The sequence below is a fragment of the Elephantulus edwardii genome, unplaced genomic scaffold, assembly GCF_000299155.1.
Source record: "Elephantulus edwardii isolate Elephantulus edwardi_28Jun2011 unplaced genomic scaffold, EleEdw1.0 scaffold00012, whole genome shotgun sequence".
NCBI classification, from domain to species: domain Eukaryota; kingdom Metazoa; phylum Chordata; class Mammalia; order Macroscelidea; family Macroscelididae; genus Elephantulus; species Elephantulus edwardii.
In genome coordinates, this window is record NW_006399762.1 from 3,102,794 (window position 1) to 3,119,627 (window position 16,834).

Genomic DNA, 16,834 nt, shown 5'->3' on the forward strand with positions numbered 1-16,834 from the left:
AGGAGGTATCTGTTTGTTCTTTTGGCAGTCCATGGGATATTCAGCATTCTTCGCCAACACCACAGCCCTATGGCGTCTATTCTTGTCCTGTCATCCTTATTCACTATCGAGCTTTCAGATGCATCGCAGGTGACTCGAAAGACTGTGGCTTAAGTCAGGCACACCTTGGTCTTTAAACTGACATCTTTGGTCCTCAGGACTTCGGAGAAGTCCCTGACAGCAGACCTCCCAAATGCTCTATGTCTCCTGATCTCCTGATTGCTGGTACCACAGGCACCAATGAAGTAACAGCAATTCTGGTACCAGCAATGAAATGGATTGACACAGAGACTCAAAGGACAGTTTCAAGCATGGCAGAAACCAAGAGGATAGGAAAGGTTTTTGTTTATTGCTCACAGAGTCACTATGAGTGGTAATTCAACAATAAACTTAACAGGTAACAGGACAGTCATTTAGGGTTACAGTTCAGGTACTCAGTAGTATCAAAAGCAAATGATTTTTTATTTGGTTAAAAATCTAGAAGAGGCAATTCAATTTGAAAATAATAAATGTAAGAGCAAAAGGTTGAGAGTGTCAATGGCTGGGAGGTAAAATCTAGTAATTGAAAATGTTTGAGTATGAAAAAAAAGAAAAGAAAATGTTTGAGTGTAAGAATGAATACTTTAGTGCAGCAATGAATGAATGGAAATCCAAAACCTCTGTAAATGTCTACTAAAATTAATTAAAAAAAAAAGAAATATGACATCACTTTAAAGATTAAGGTGTACCTGATCCAAACTGTGATCTTTTGAATTACAATGAGAGTTGGTGTGTCAGAATTAGTGAGAATTGGCTCAGGACAGGGCAGGATTCAGAGATGATGTACTTAGGGTCACTATGGATTGCAGGCTACTCGATGGCACATAACAACAATAATGCATCTGAACATTAGATGATGACTAAGAATGACAGAAGAGTACATGCCATTGAGTTTTGTTGTTGGACAAGAGTACTGAACATCCCAAAGACTGTCAAAAGAACAAACAAATTTACTTTTCAAAAAGAAGAATGAACTGGAGGGGTGGGCAGGGAGAAAAGTGCAACAATGAATAAATGGATATACAAAATCTCTGTAAATTTTCATTAAAGATAATAATAATTTTAAAAAAAACAGATACTTTAAAAAAGATTTCACATTTGAGTTAAAGGCTGAACAGAAATAATGACTTCATGAAAGATAGCTAAACAAGATGATTAAAGTCACAAAAGACAGAATCTATCTCCCTACTGGAGTCTGAATCCGGGCTTTACTAGGTAACTGGCTATATAATCTTGGTCAAATTAGTTAACCTCTCTTGTACTTAGCTTCTCTCAGATTCTGTGCATTTAAAAAGAGGGGAAAAAACAACACAATCTATTTGATAGAGTTGTAAGCATTTAATAGGTTGTTATATATAAAGTAGAGAGTGGGGTGGAGCTCCCCGATTAAACAAGCGTGGAAGGAGAAGTGGCATCCACTTCCATAATAGCTTGCCTCAGGAAACCCTATGAACCTGGAGAGAGGATGAAAGACACCCAAGCGTCGAGGACTCTCCTTCATAGGGTCGCTGTGAGTCGCCTGCAACTCGAAGGCACTTAACAACAACAACATATAAAGTAAGGCCACTGCATGGCATTTTATTTTTATTTTTCAGCTATTAAGCAAAAGGTTTGTAGTAGAAATTACACCCAGTGGTGTCAGAGGGGGGGAAAAATCCTTGGTCATCTACTTGCTTAAGATTACAGTCACTGGAAACCCTGATGTGGAATGCAGTTTTATTCTGGCACCAACTGGCTCCCCATCAGTTAGAATCAACTTGATTAAACTTTTACTAAGAATAAAAATTGCTCAAAATAAAACCTCATTTATAGTAGATAGTGAGATTGGCTCATGACAGAGCAGGGTTCAGAGCTATTGTGTACAAGGTCGCTAGGAGCTACAGCTTACTCAATGGCACATAACAAAAACATATTTACAAATTAGCTTGTATTTTTAGCACCAGATTACCAAAGAGAACATCATAAGTATCATAGCTATGTTTGATAAAGTGAAAAATAAAAATATACTTTAATAGAATTCTTTTAAAATGTTTACTCACTCGCATACTGGATCTCCGTAACTTTTTACGGACATCTCTTCGAATGTCATTCACAGCAACGGATTCTAACTGTTGATAACGCTGGATTTCCTGGTTTATGGTCCCTTCACTTGCACCCAGTTTCCTAGTTACAAAATAAATGTGGAAATTAGTAAAAAGCAGATTTCTTTTCTAATTGCTCCTTTTGAATTATTTTACTTAACCAGGATACCAGAAGTTATGTATGCTGCTGTTGTTATGTGCCGCCGAGTCACATGTGACTCATAGAGACCCTATGTACAACATCCCTAAACTCTGCTCTGTCCTGTGCCAACTGCACTGTCTCTAATACTCCCATCCCGCTTAACCCAGTTACTGAATCAATCCACCTCATAGAGGGCCTTCCCCTCCTGCGCTGTCCTTCCATCCTACAAAGCATGATGTCCCTCTCAAAGGACCGGTCTCTTCTTAAAATATGTCCAAAGTATGTTAGACGGAGCCTCAGAATCCTTGCCTCCAAGGAGCCACCTGGTTTAACCCTTCTAAGATGAATCTGTTTATTTTCCTAGCAGTCCATGGTACCCTCAATACTATTCTCCAGCACCACAGCTCAAAGGCATCAATTCTCCTCCTATCCTCCTTAGTTGCTGTCCAACTCTCTGATGCGTAACAAGTGATAGCAAAGACGATGGCCTGCATCAGATGCATCTTAGTCTACAGAGAGACACCACTGCTCTTCAGTACTTTGGAGAGGTCCCTCCCCTAACAGCAGACTTTCCCATGGCAATACGTCTTTTAATTTCCTGGCTACTGGTGCCAAGAGTGTTGACTGTGGAGCCAAGCAAATGAAAGCTATGAACAATCTCAATCTCTTCACCATCTATCCTGATGCTGCCAATTGGTCCAGTGGTAAGAATCTTTGTCTTCTTGACATTGAGCCTCAATCCGTACAGACATATCAAAATACTCATACAATTAACACTTTAACTCTGGCTAACTGTAGAAAGATTTCTCCAGTGTTTGAGGAAATACTCCTTACTTATTTCTGCAACAAGATCCTTCCTTATCATCTCATGAAAAGTATGGATATACTGCATAACAATACATGAATTTAAAATTCCACATGTAATTTAAAACTCAATAAAGACTATTGAGGAAGAAATGCATTTTGCTTCAAGTCATTTTTTCCTTTGAAACAAAACTAAAATTGTAAAATGTGGGTCAACTGGAAAATATGACTCACTGTCTAACTAATTTATAGAAAAATATTTAGGCAATACTTCTCCTCAGGCAAAATACATGTATTTGAATTAAGTTTTGTGCTGGTTTTTTTTTTTTTTTTTAAGTAAAGTTGAGTACAAAACACATGGGACAAGAAAAAAAAAAAAAAAAAAAAAAAGAAAAAAAAAAAAAAAAACCAAAAAAAAAAACCACATGGGACAAATACATGAAGATTAGAAGAGGCCTGACCATTATTTTTTGGGAAAACTAAAAAAGTTCAAAGCTTGGCAAGAAGAACATCCAGTCTTAAAAAGGAAATATTTACTTATCTAATGATTACAATTCTGCAGCTAGCAGATATGGAAAAAAAATTACTACCACCTACTCCTTCCTCTCAACTCCACTAATCCCTTTTCAGTATTATAGATCTGCTAATATGAGAGGCAAGAAATTAATGTATTCTAATTTCAAACACATATAATTCAAATTTCTATACTTTATCCTCTCTGAGCCATAGATTTTTCTTCAAAAAGTTCTAGTTAATGTCCCCTACCCTCACCAGTGCAGTGCTGTATTGAGATTCTGTTGTACAAAGAGGTGCTATGGATCAGAGTAGACTCAGCAGTACCTCATAATAACATCAAATACAGTGTAGAAACTCAGTAAATATTAAATCTGTTTATCTTTTAAACATTTTATGGTAATACTACTGGTTACCTTTATATATACATATAAAGATATGTGTGTGTGTGTGTGTGTGTGTGTGTGTGTGCGCGCGCGCGCGCGCGCGTGTGTGTGTGTGTGTAACAGTATTCACAGATAAATATTACCTGAAGTCACTCAGAAATTGCTCAGAAATAGGGAACTGTGAAGAACACATTAGACTTGATTCCTGTCCATAACTTTATCACTAATAAATATGAACCCAGCTGTGATGTCTTCATTTATTCAAACTAAAGGGACTGTACTAGCCCAAATTAAATTTTTTTCACATTCAAAATCTTGTGGTTCTAATAGTAGTAAATACAATATTAAATGAAAATACATACTTGAGATCATCTATTACTTTGGCCTGTTCATTCAGTTCTCTGATATCTACTATACGCTTTACAATTTTTCTTCCTCTAAGTTCTCCTGGCTGGCTGCCAGATGTTCCTTGTCTTCGATAATCTAGAGCCTCCTGAAAAATCAAAAGTGTAGCTGTTAATGTCACCCCCAGGTTACAAAGTAAATCTATACTATAACAAAATTAGCACCTTTAATCAAAAGAAGCATGCAAGAATCAAAGGCAGCTATATTAAGTATGATGATTAGAATTCACCAGTGATTCAAAACCCTTCATTTTCAAAAGTCATCTATTTAGGTGCTACCTACATTTCCCCACGAGTGAGCTCTGCATGCTTTCAAATGAGAATGGCTAGACTGAGGGGAGCCCATCTGTGGGTCACAGAGATACTCTGCAGGAACAGAATAGCGCTGATTTTGGGGCGTCAGGCCTAGGAGATGATTTACAAGTCGCTGCCCAAAGGTGAGTTTGTGGCCATCTCCACTTACTGAACTTCCATCTGAACTCTAAATGATAAACAATGACATTAATTTTTCTTTACTTTGTTTCAAGAACAAAACTCTGTCATGGTAAATACATTTTTTTAACTGAAAATTAATATCAGAATGAAAGCAGAATGAATTTCTTTGTGATTATCAAATCACCTGATACTATTTGCGTTCTTCTGATATTTCAATGTATAATCATTCTTATTGCCATAATAACCCACATACCATAAAGCACTCAAGTCAATGCTATCAGGTGTGATTAGAGTCATAGCTGATCCTCCCATGTGTTTTCCAAGGTTGTAAATTGCACAGGACAAGGCTGCCATCTTTCTCCCTTGAAGCTGCTAGTTGTATCCGAACTGCTACAGAGGTGCCACATTGGATTGCAACTCCCTATGGACTGCACCATCAGCACCCTATACAATTGTTGTTGTTGTGTACTGTAGAACTGGAACTGACCCACAGCTGACTCTCTGCTAGGTTTTCAGAAGTAGTTAATAACATAAAAGGAGATTGCTCATCCTTCCGCAGAGCAGCTGGTAGCCTTGAACTGCATGCCTTAGGGATTGCAGCAGTTTCTTGCCACTAGGCCACCAGAGCTCCATAAAATATTCCTATTTAAAATGTAACATTTAGCTAGCTTATTTTTCCCCCCCTTTTTAACAACAGATATCCACAAAGTCTTGTAACCATCACCCAACTTCAATTTAGAATACTTCTGTCATATTAAAAAGAAATTCCAATATCTTTAAGGTATCAGGTAGCCCTGGTGGCTTAGTGGTAAGCTTTGCATGGCCAACCCAAAAGCATGTGGTTCAAATACACCAGCCACTTTACAGGAGGAAAAATAAAGCAATTTCCTCTTATGTGATTTACTGCCTCGGAAAACCCACTAGAGTGTCAACTATACAAAAACAACATAAGTAGTCACTCCACACTTGCCCACATCACCTGTGCTTTTAGCAACTACAAGATTATCTTGTTTCTGTACCAATTTGCATTCATTTTGCTTTTAAATACTTTACCTGTAGCTTGAGGAAAAAGTTCAGTGGCAATCCTTATGAGCATGGAATGTAATGAAAAGACCATATCATGAAATGTAGACACAGAGCACCACATCCTTTTGTTTTCCTTCATCAGCTTATTAACTACTACTCATCTCAAGTTAAAACCCAGTTCTGGAAAGCTTAACAGTAAAATTACTTACAGTGTGGATAGTGGGAGACATAGTGTCAACTTCATCCTCATCTGACAGATCAGCTATGTTCACTGAATTTAGGTCAGCAATGTCATCTATGTCCTCTTCTCCGGTCAGTGTTGTAAGGGTGTTGCCCAGAGCATTAAGTCTTTTGCCAATATTAGGATCCATGTGGACATCAATTCCACACATCTTCCACAGTACATTGAGTGTCCACGTTCCAGCACTACTACTTTCTGTTTAAACAAAGAAATGGCATTTTTAAAAAATCCCAAGTATGGAAAAGTAACCTTATATTATTTTTAATATATTGTTATTGTTGTTAAGTGCCGTCAAGTTGCAGGTGACTCATAGCAACCCTGTGAAGGAGAGTCCTCGACGCTTGGGTGCCTTTCATCCTCTCTCCAGGTTCACAGGGTTTCCAGAAGCAAGCTATTATGGAAGTGGATGCCACTCATCCTTCCATGCTATATTTTTAATATAACCTTTATTAAATAATCCAATATATAGGTAAGACATAAAAAAGGATAATTATCACCAATGTTTCTCACAGCTAAATGCAGGGAAATATTAGGACATGGAATTGATTTCAATGTGAATGTAGTATAAATCTATTGTTTCCATTGTATTGCACTTTTTCCTTTCTTAAATTATGAATTATCTCTCAAACTCCCAAGATGATCCACCTACCACAGATAGAGTAAGATGTTCAATGACTTTGATCCATTAGCTATAATTAGATAACTGGCTCAAATCTGGTTAAAGTTGGAAAAATTAGTTCTTCCCTGAACCTAAGAAAAATCTGCCTGTGTCTCGTGACTAAGGGAGAGATAAAGTTGGCTCTTGAGTTCAACTTCAAGAACAATAGGGATAACACCTCAATATCAAGAAAACAAAAATCTTCACAATGGGACCCAATGGCAACACAATGATAGATGAAGAAAACATAGATGCTGTCAATGATTTAATTTTATGTGGATCTACAATTAACATTCATAGAAGCAGCAGTCGAGAAATCAAAAGATGTGCTGTACTGGGAAAATTTGCTGTCAAGGACTTCTCCAAAATGCTTAAGAGCAAGGACATTAGTTTAAAGACTTAGCTGTGCCTGATCCAAGCCACACTATTTTTTTTTATTTCTTTTTTTTTGAAGAGGACATATTAAAAATTTAATAAAAAGAGCAGCAAAACACAAAACAGAGGAACTCATAGAGGACTGAATTTTGTGGAAAAACACAGAAGGCTGTTAACCTAAATGTCAGTGATTTAAATATAATAGCACTCTGTAGGACAAAGAATCCAGAGCCTTGTAATCCTGATTTGTCTGGAATTGACTCAGTGGTAATGTGTTTTTTGTTTTTTTTTTCTATAATTATATTTTATTAATTTTCATAAACATTTACAGAGATTTTGGGTTTCCATTCATTCATTGTTGCACTATTCTCTCTACCCTCCTCCCAGTTTGTTCTTGTCCAAATGCCACAGTGCTTGTCAAAGCCAGTTCTGATTAATCTTCTTTGTCAGTGTGTCCTTTGCCATTCCCTATCACTCCTCCCTGAGAGAGACTTCACCCTGAGTCATAAGGAAAAGGGGATGGCGTATTCTCTTAGCTACTTCCTGCTGAAAAGGGACGCTGTGGGTTTCAGGGTGAAGATCTTCTCTCACTACTCTAAAGGGCCCCTTTGGCAGTAGGAAACACATAGACTATTATGGAGATTGATTTTGGAATTTATTTCTTTTTTAAAAAATTTTTTTCTAATTATTATTTTTTATGTGTGTACTGTTAAATCAGATCTGACTGGTACAGATTATTCCTCCTTCTTCAGCAGAGCATCTGGTGGATTTGAACCACACACCTCAGGGATTGCAGTGCAGCTTCTTGCCACTAGTCCACCAGAGCTCGCCCAAGCCACACTATTTTTAATTGCTTCATTTGTATTAGAAGTTGGACAACACATAAGAAAGGCTGAAGAAGAATTGAAGGCTTTCAATTGTGGTATATTGAATATACCAAACTGCCAAAAGAACCAACTAATCTGTCTTGTGGGAGCTCTGATGGTTTAGTGGCAAGAAGCTGTGCTGTAATCCCAAAAGGTACATGATTTGGGGCCAACAGCTGCTCTGCAGGAGAAGATGGGCAATCTCATACTGTGTGATTAACTGCTGCTAAAAACCCTCCAGAGGGTCAGCTATAGGTTGCTTCCCATTCTATGGTACATAACAACAATGACAACAACAATCTGTCTTGAGGAAGTGCACCTAGGGTGCTCTTTAGCTGGACAGAGTGAGGATGGTATAATATCATCTCACATATTTGTGAGTATGTTGTCAAAAGGGGCTAGTTCTTGGGGAAAAAAGATACTATGGTGGGAAAAGTGGAAGCTCGCTGGAAATGGAAGCTGCTCAATGAGATGACTGACACAGTGACTTGACCATGGTAGAGATCATGAGGATAGCTCAGGACCTGATTCTCATTTATTGTCCATAGAGTCACTAGAAGTCATAGTTGCCTAGATGGTACCTAACAACAACAACAACAATAGCAATATAAGCTGTTGGCAGCCACATATCCTGCTGTGTGTGTAAAAAATTCAAAGAGAAATGAAGCAACTGCAGAGGAGATCAATGATAAGAGCTGTAAAGAGCTCTGATGACAGTTGAAATTCTGGTTATAGTTTCTAAGGACTACTGAACTGATGTGGTTCCTTCTTTTTCCTGTGGTTTGCTGTTATGTACCTTTGAGTTGAAACTGACTCCCATAAGAGCAGCTGGTAGATTCAAACTACATGCTTTTAGGGTTGGAAGCCTAACTCTTTACCACTAAAAGAGCTCCCTCTCTTTCCCTATTCTTGAATTTATAATCTTGAAGTAGCCTTTAAATAAACCATCCCATCCCCTGTGTGTAAATGAGTTCTGTCATCACTTGTAAACAAAAGTCTGACAAAGATTTTTATGTGATCTCACACCCACTATCTGTTTGTCCGAGCTAGTCCCCATACTTCAAATATATTTGCTGGAAATGTCCCTGACCTTTTCATTTCTTTCTCAGTAATACTGTATGTAGGTCTTGCTGTTTGTTGAGCAAACTTACATTAGAGTAGGTACTGAGGCCAAGAGAAGAGGAAATGGTAAGAAGAGAAAAGAAATCTATTAGCCTTAATCAGATCAGCTCTGCCTCACTCAACTCTTAGAAAAAAAACAACACTGGTCCTGAGTCAATATTATCTCATATGACTCCACGTGTCACAGATACGCATGTTCTATAGGGGCTTCTTGGCTAATATCTTTATGGAAGTGTACTGCCAGGCCTTTCTTCCACAATGCTGCTGAGTAGTTCCAAATGCCAAATTTAAGGTTGACAGACAAATGCAAGCCATTTCAGCCACGCAGGGATCTTTCTCAACATCTTAATACCGAAATGTCTTCCATGTCCATTTCATACCAAATGAGATAATAAAATATATATGTACATATATATGCACTATCCTCTTGGTTAAGACATGTTATTGTTTCTACAGTTACCTTCTAATTGGTTTCCTAAGGTTGTGGGCTTTCTGGGGTGTTTTCCTCCATTCTAATTCTTGAACATTTCTAATACTGTAATCATTTCCCCCATGTTGTTGTTGTGCCATTGAGTCGCTTGTGACTCAGAGCGAACGTACAACAGCCCTAAACTCTGCTCTGTCCAATGCCTATCTGTCTCCGACACACCCATCCTGATTACCCCAGTCCCTGACTCAATCCACCTCCTAAAGGGCCTTTGTCTCCTGCACTGTACCTCCACCCTCCCAAGCATTATGTCCTTCTCCAAGGACTGGTCTCTCCTTACAATATGACCAAGGTATCTCAGATGAAGCCTCAGAATCCTTGCCTCCAAGGAGCAGCATGGTTTAACCCTCTTCAGGATGAATTTGTTTGTTTTCCTAGCAGTCCATGGTACCCTTAATACTCTTCTCCAACACCAAAGCTCAACGGCATCAATTCTCCTTCTATCCTCCCTAGTCATTGTCCAACTCTCTAAAGCATAGGTAAAAAAAACAAAACAACACCACCCAAAACATTGAAGGCTTTTCCCCCACAATCTACTAAATAAGAGCTCCACCTGGCATATGGACTTACCAGCTGCTGCCTGTCCTGTTGTCCTTGAACATACTTCATAAGTACCATCTGGAACAACACCTGCACAAAAATCAACCCAATATAGTTTTCAATAAAAATTCTCTATAGTTCAATGTTGTTGTTATATACTCTCGAGTCAGGTCTTTTACCCATAATTGACCCTCCAGTGGGTTTTCAAAGACAGTTAATCACATAGGAGGAGATGGCCCATCTTTTCCCCACGGAGCAGCTGGTGGATTCAAACCACTTCCTTTGAGTTGACAGCACAACTCTTACCACCAAATTATATAATCCAAAATATCACTCAAAATTATCTAAACACAAAATTAAGCTTCTAAACAATTGCTTCTGCAGGGATCAGTTCCTAATTTGCAAAACATAGACTACCTTGGCTAGTTCCTACAATCTATTCCAAGTCTCACAAAAAGTGTTGCTCTATGATTTTTAAAAATATAACCTCAGTTTCATCTTTATATTCTAGACATGAGATTTACTTATCCAAGGGACAGTAAATGACCAGTTCTGAAGCTTTGCCTTCCCCGCAGCATCAAAGAGAGTATGATAATTCTCACCACTATCAGTGACTAATACTTAGAGAAATACAAGTGATTTAAAAATTATTCTTTTAATAACTACAAACTGCTACATTAGGTCAAATTAAGGACAATGATTCATAATATCTATTATCACTGATAATGGGACTTTTTATGTCAAAAAACTATTAACTGCCATGATTTTAGTCTCTTAAGGTCAAGGAATTATCCTTAGAGCATATCTATTTGATATTAACTTTAAAACATCTCTACAATTAGCTTTGACAACTTCAGCTTCAGGAAATAGGTTAAATTTAACTTTAAATAATAAAGGACACACTATCTTTGAAGCAAATTTTAAACAAAGTATATTCTAAAGACAGAAATAAGACTGTTTCTTAGTAATCTTTATTTAAAATCAAGTATCAATATAAATCTGAGAGTAGGTATTTCTTAAATGAAATGTCCTTTTGCAACTCACTTGGAATCCTAAATTATTATTGAAATATTTCAAATTTGAATTTGTTATTTCCTAAATAAAATGGTATTAAAATTCTGTCTGTATTTTCAAAACAGAAAAATATCTCTAACTTAACAATACTACAATTTACTTGGGAAGAAAAGGTCTATTTGTTATTAAGTGACACATTCTATTAGATTGCTGAGGAATTTACAGAACAAAGATGTTTTATTGATCAGATACAGAAAAAAATGGAACAAGCAAATATTCAAATGCCATACTATCAAAAAGAATGCTTTGTCTAGATAGTGCAACATTATTTACCCTAATTAATAAAATATTTTTTCACAAATGTATTTTCATATCTTTAACTAGAAATAGCCTTTCTTTCACAAAATATAAAAATATTCCTATTACTGAAAATCCTTTAGTTTTACCAATGAAAAAAAATTTTTTTTTTCATTTTAAATGTTATAGAGAAAAGACAAGACACTCACAGGCATTCATTACTAGATCACCACGAATTTCTGGTTTCCAGTCATCCCATGATGTCTCGAAGCCATCAGCAAAACGGATGCAAAAGTTTTTGAAATGTCCTTTACTAACAAGGGATTCTGAAGAGCAAGCAGTAATCAGAGTACTTTCAATGGTCAACACTAATGCAGAACCAGTGTCAAGATCTCCAGTGTGATTAGACTGCAAAATATATTCAAGAAATAGGACAAAAGGTGAGAATATCTTGACTTGAAAGACTTCAAAGGTTGCAGGTAATAAAAAACCTAAAAAGCTAAACTTATAAATCTTCACGAAAACACAAATTAGGGAGATACACACTTCAAAAAAAAAAGTTAATCAACTGACAGCAATTAACCATATATACTTTTTCTTACTAAACATGAAAAGGCTAATTGTTTCTCAAGTCTGTGTAATCATCATAGGAACAGTATTACTATGAATGACATACTCCTCTGGTTACTTCTAAACTCTGTCCATCCTGCCAATACAAATTATCAACATTTTTTAAACTCTGAGACACAAACATGAAAAAAAATTTTTGACAAGTTTCTTGTCAAACCAAACACTAAAGATAAACCAATTCTATACCTAGATAAAAGTTTTCTAAGATAAAATGTTATGATGTTGAATGTACCATTGAGTTAGAAACAACTCACAGCTGACCGTCTGGTGGGTTTTCAGAGGCAATAAATTGCACAGAAGGAGATTGCTCAACTTTCTCCCACAGAGCAGCTGGTGGATTCAAACAGTTTGCCTTTGGGTTGGCAGCACAACTCCTCACCACTAAGCCAATAAAGGCTCATAGATAAAACACAATTCTCTGTATTTCACTGTTATAATTATTGCTTCTTGCCTTGACAGTGGCTCATAGCCTTTTCTTTCTTATATACATGGCATGCAAATACATATTCTTGAGATGTGACCCTAAATTATGAGGGGGGGAAGTTTGAGCTGAGTACAAAAGGTTCGAAGTTTCATTACTATTAAATAGGACCATTTAAAAGTCTTCTCAAATTCCCTTTCCTATTACAGATGAAGTGTGCTCTGATGGCACAGAAATTAAAACACCAGGCCACTAACCAAAAGATCGCCAACCTGAACTCAGGAGTCGTTCTGCGGGAGAAAGATGTACCATTATACTTCCATAAAGAGTTATAGTCTTGCAAACTCTATGGATCTTTCTACTGAGCCCTACAGGATAGCTTGGAATTGGTTTACAAATTAGGTTATTAAAGACTGTCAGTCTTCTTAAGTGTCCTTTTGCTTCCATTTTATAACCATGTTTATACTAAAACCTTTTTTTGTTACAAAACAGTAAAAATATTTTGAAAATAAACTTATTTGTCAAGCTAAAAATTAAGAATTATCAGATGATTAAAATATTCACTATTCTGGGCATATCAGAGTACTTCAGAGAAAAATCTTGAGTTCTGACTTTAAAATGTAATGGAGGAATAATGATTCAAGCAGTTCAGTCTCTCTCTCTCTTGCCATTTATCAAACTCAAGAAAGTATTCTCCTGAAAAATCTACTGATATGCTCTGTATACACAGAAATGGCTAGTAGAATTGTCTAGCTCTTAATTTAGAATAGCATTTGATTTTTTAACTGTTTACCTGTGCAGTATTTGTTATAGGCAGGCAAATTCCCAGATCATTCACAGTGAGCTGGAGGAAGAGAGTCCCAAAGGCCTGGGCTGAGGTTTGTTGGATACCAGGAAGCATATCTACCACTTCTTTTGTTGCCATATGAATATCCTTATGTAAGGCCATACGTTGTTCATTCCAATTGTCATAGGCAGCCTTATAATTCAGCCAAAACAGCACAGCTTTTGGTATGTAAGTCAGGGAAGAAAGAATACTGAAATTAATACTGCAAGATTAACAAAAATTATCCCCAGAGGATTGCAGCATTAAACTTTAAAAGGACACAAGAGGATTTAGTTAATTTGACAGATGGTCTGTATAATGGCAGAAGAAAAAAGAAGTTCTCCTTCACTCTAAAAATTGTTTCATTGAATCTAATACCTGACCTCACAGACCTTATTTTTTTTTAAAGGCAAAACAAGTGAAAAGGTTTATTAAGTCAGTAAGACAGAGGCACAGCTAGTTTAAGACGGACCATGCAAAAGAGTTAAAAGAGGGAAGAGGGGGGAAAGACTCTGGAAAAATAGGGGATAAACCAGATCTTACAGCATACTGTCAGCAGAGAAGGAAAGAGAACCTGATTTTACTTTTTATTCCTCACAGTTCTTATTTTTACAAATACTTGATGGAGAGGAAGCTACGTTAGAAGAACATATTATGAGAGATTTGATTTAGCCCGTTCCTTGAGGAAAATACAGGAGTTATTTTTGAACAAAGAGGATACATATGAACAGTTACATATGAACAAAGAGGAAGAATTAACTAGCTTTGGAAGCTGAACAGCAGCATATGCAAAGAGAGTTGAAGGTATCACTGTTAGTGGAAGTTGTTACTATGTTGGTACCACCGTATGAAATCTAACTCAGAAAGTCCCTGTAACACAGTAGAATCACCCCATGAAGTACTAAACTGTAATCTCTATCAGGTTCAAACAAACAACCTATTCATTATTAGCAGCCGAAAGCTTAACTTTTAGGGCTACTTTTAGTAGAAATGCTGTTGTTAGGAGCTGTCAAGTCAACTTAAATTCATACCAACCTTATTTATAATAGATTGAAACCTTGCCCTACTCTTATTTTTATAATATCTTGATGCAGAATTCTGCACCATCCTCCCAATCACTGCTGGACTTAAATCCACTGTATCAGTCACTGTGTTAATCCAGCTGACTGAAGAGGTCTGTTTCTCTTCTGCTAACTGTACGTTTTTAAGTATGATATCATTGTCGTGGCCCTTCCTGATAACATGCCCAAAGTATGGGAGGCAAAGTTTCAGCATTCATGTCTCTAATGACCACCCTGTTTGTACTTACTGACAGATTTGTTTGTTCTTTTGGCACTTATAGTATACTCAGTTCTCTTCACCAACCCCACAATTTAAAGGCATCAATTCTTCGATCTTCTTTATTTAGTGCCCAACTTTCACATGCATATGAAGCAATTAAAAATATCTTAGCTCTAACTGTTGTTAACACCATGGTCTTTGCAATCACTTGTTATGCATCAGAGAGCTGGACAATGACTTAGGGAGGATAAAAGGAGAATTGATGTCTTTGAGCTGTGGTGCTGGAGAAGAGTATTAAAATAGGGACTGGACTGCTAAGAAAATGGACAGGCTCATCCTGGAGAGGGTTAAATTGGGCTGCTCCTTAGAGGCTGGATTCTGAAGCTTTGTCTGACATACATACTTTGGACATGTTGTAAGAAGGGACGAGTCCTTGAAGAAGGATGTCATGCTTGGGAGGGTGGAGGGACAGTGCAAGAGAAGAATACCATCTATGAGGTGGATTGATTCAGTGACTGGGATAAGGGAGGTAGGTGTTTTCGAGACAGTGAGACTGGCACAGGACAGACCAGGTTTAGTGCTGTTGCACATAGGGTCACTATGAGTCGCAGGTGATTCGACATCACATAACAACAACAACAGCTGTTGTTAAGTGCCACTGAATCAAGTATAATTCATAGTGACCTTATGAACAGATCTGAAACCTGTCCTGTCCTACTTCATCCTCATCATCCCTGCCACACTTGAGTTCACTGTCACAGACACTGTATCAATCCATCTCTAGGTTAAGCATACTTGAAACTGAAATCCTTGATCTTTAGCACGTTAAAAAGCTCCTTGATAGCAGATTTCTCCAATACAATAGGTCTCTGGAATTGACTGCTGCTTCTATGAATGATGACTGTGGATGCAAATAAAATGAAATTATTGCAATCTTATCTTCATTTATCATGATATTGGTCCAGTGATGAGATTAATGATTGACACTGAGGTGTAACCCACAAAAAAGGATTTTCTGTGATCTTGCCTAAGTCCTTCAAGTCCTCTTCATTTTCATCAGATAGGGCTGTGTCATCTACATAGCAAAGGCTGGTGATAAGTCTTTCTCCAATCCTGATGCCACGTTATTCATGCAGGTAAGACTCCCAGATTATTCTCTCAGCATACAAACTGAATAGGTATCATAAAAGGATACAACCCTGATATACTTCTTTCCTGATTTTAAACCAATCAGTATCTCCTATTCTGTTCAAATGACTGCTTCATGGTGTGTATAAACTCTGCATGAGTAAAATTAAGTATTGTGAAATTCTCAACACTATCAAATTTATTATGATCCATACAGTCAAATGTCTTTGCATAATCAACAAAACATAAGTAAACATCTTCACGCTGTCTCTGCTTACAGAGATGATGTCTGTCTGACATCAGCAATGATATTCCTCATGTCACGGTCTCTTCTGAATTCAGCTTGAATTTCTACCAAACCCTTGTCAATGTAATGTTCTGGTCATTTTTAAATAATCTTCAGCAACATTTCATTTTCGTGTTATATATTCTAGTTATGCTGTATAGTCTAACTTGACATTCCAGTTAAAACTCGTAACCAGACCATTATACAGCCATGGAGAAAGAAAAATAACTAAATACAGGTGATTTTAAACGAGCATCAGCAAAGAATTTCTAAATCTTGATATAGTAACGATGGACTTTATCTTACCTCTATCAAAGGCTACAGGCTGAGCATAAACAATTGGTCTATTCAAAGTAATAAGAACAGCTTCCCTATCTGAAGAACCGCTGATTTCTTCTCGGAGGGCATTTCTTAATCCAATTCTGGTTTTAAAGTAGGCAACTTGATGAAAATCAGAACCAGCTTCCTCATAAACCTAAAATAAAATTTAAGCCACAGTAAAATAATGACAATTATATTTTCTTTTAGTTCACCAAAGGAACTAAAGTACTGTTTTCTCAATTTCATTGTCAATGATAACATAAATTACAGATTCCCTTATTTAAAAATGTGACTGACTCTTTTTAGTTGGTTCTTCATACCAAAATGGGAGAGTGAAGCTAAATCTGTGGAATTATTTTAAGCAAAGTAAAAGTAGACAACTGGAGAAAAAAAAATCTTGCTGAACTGGAAAAGTTCTTATAAAATAGAAAATCTGAAAAACTCTTAATATTTTATTTTCTATGTTTTAATA

General features: G+C 36.9%; 1 protein-coding gene across 1 annotated transcript in view; it reads right to left on the bottom strand.

Moving 5' to 3' along the window:
• Positions 1-16,834, bottom strand: part of KIAA1109 (KIAA1109 ortholog) — a 249,312-nt gene that overhangs the window by 51,841 nt on the left and 180,637 nt on the right. Inside the window, exons 55-61 of the mRNA XM_006881048.1 lie at positions 16,348-16,516; positions 13,314-13,525; positions 11,679-11,877; positions 10,189-10,248; positions 6,079-6,305; positions 4,367-4,497; positions 2,118-2,241 (exon numbers count right to left, since the gene is read on the bottom strand). Of these exons, the coding sequence (XP_006881110.1) occupies positions 2,118-2,241; positions 4,367-4,497; positions 6,079-6,305; positions 10,189-10,248; positions 11,679-11,877; positions 13,314-13,525; positions 16,348-16,516 (1,122 nt within the window). The remainder of the gene's footprint in view (positions 1-2,117; positions 2,242-4,366; positions 4,498-6,078; positions 6,306-10,188; positions 10,249-11,678; positions 11,878-13,313; positions 13,526-16,347; positions 16,517-16,834) is intronic.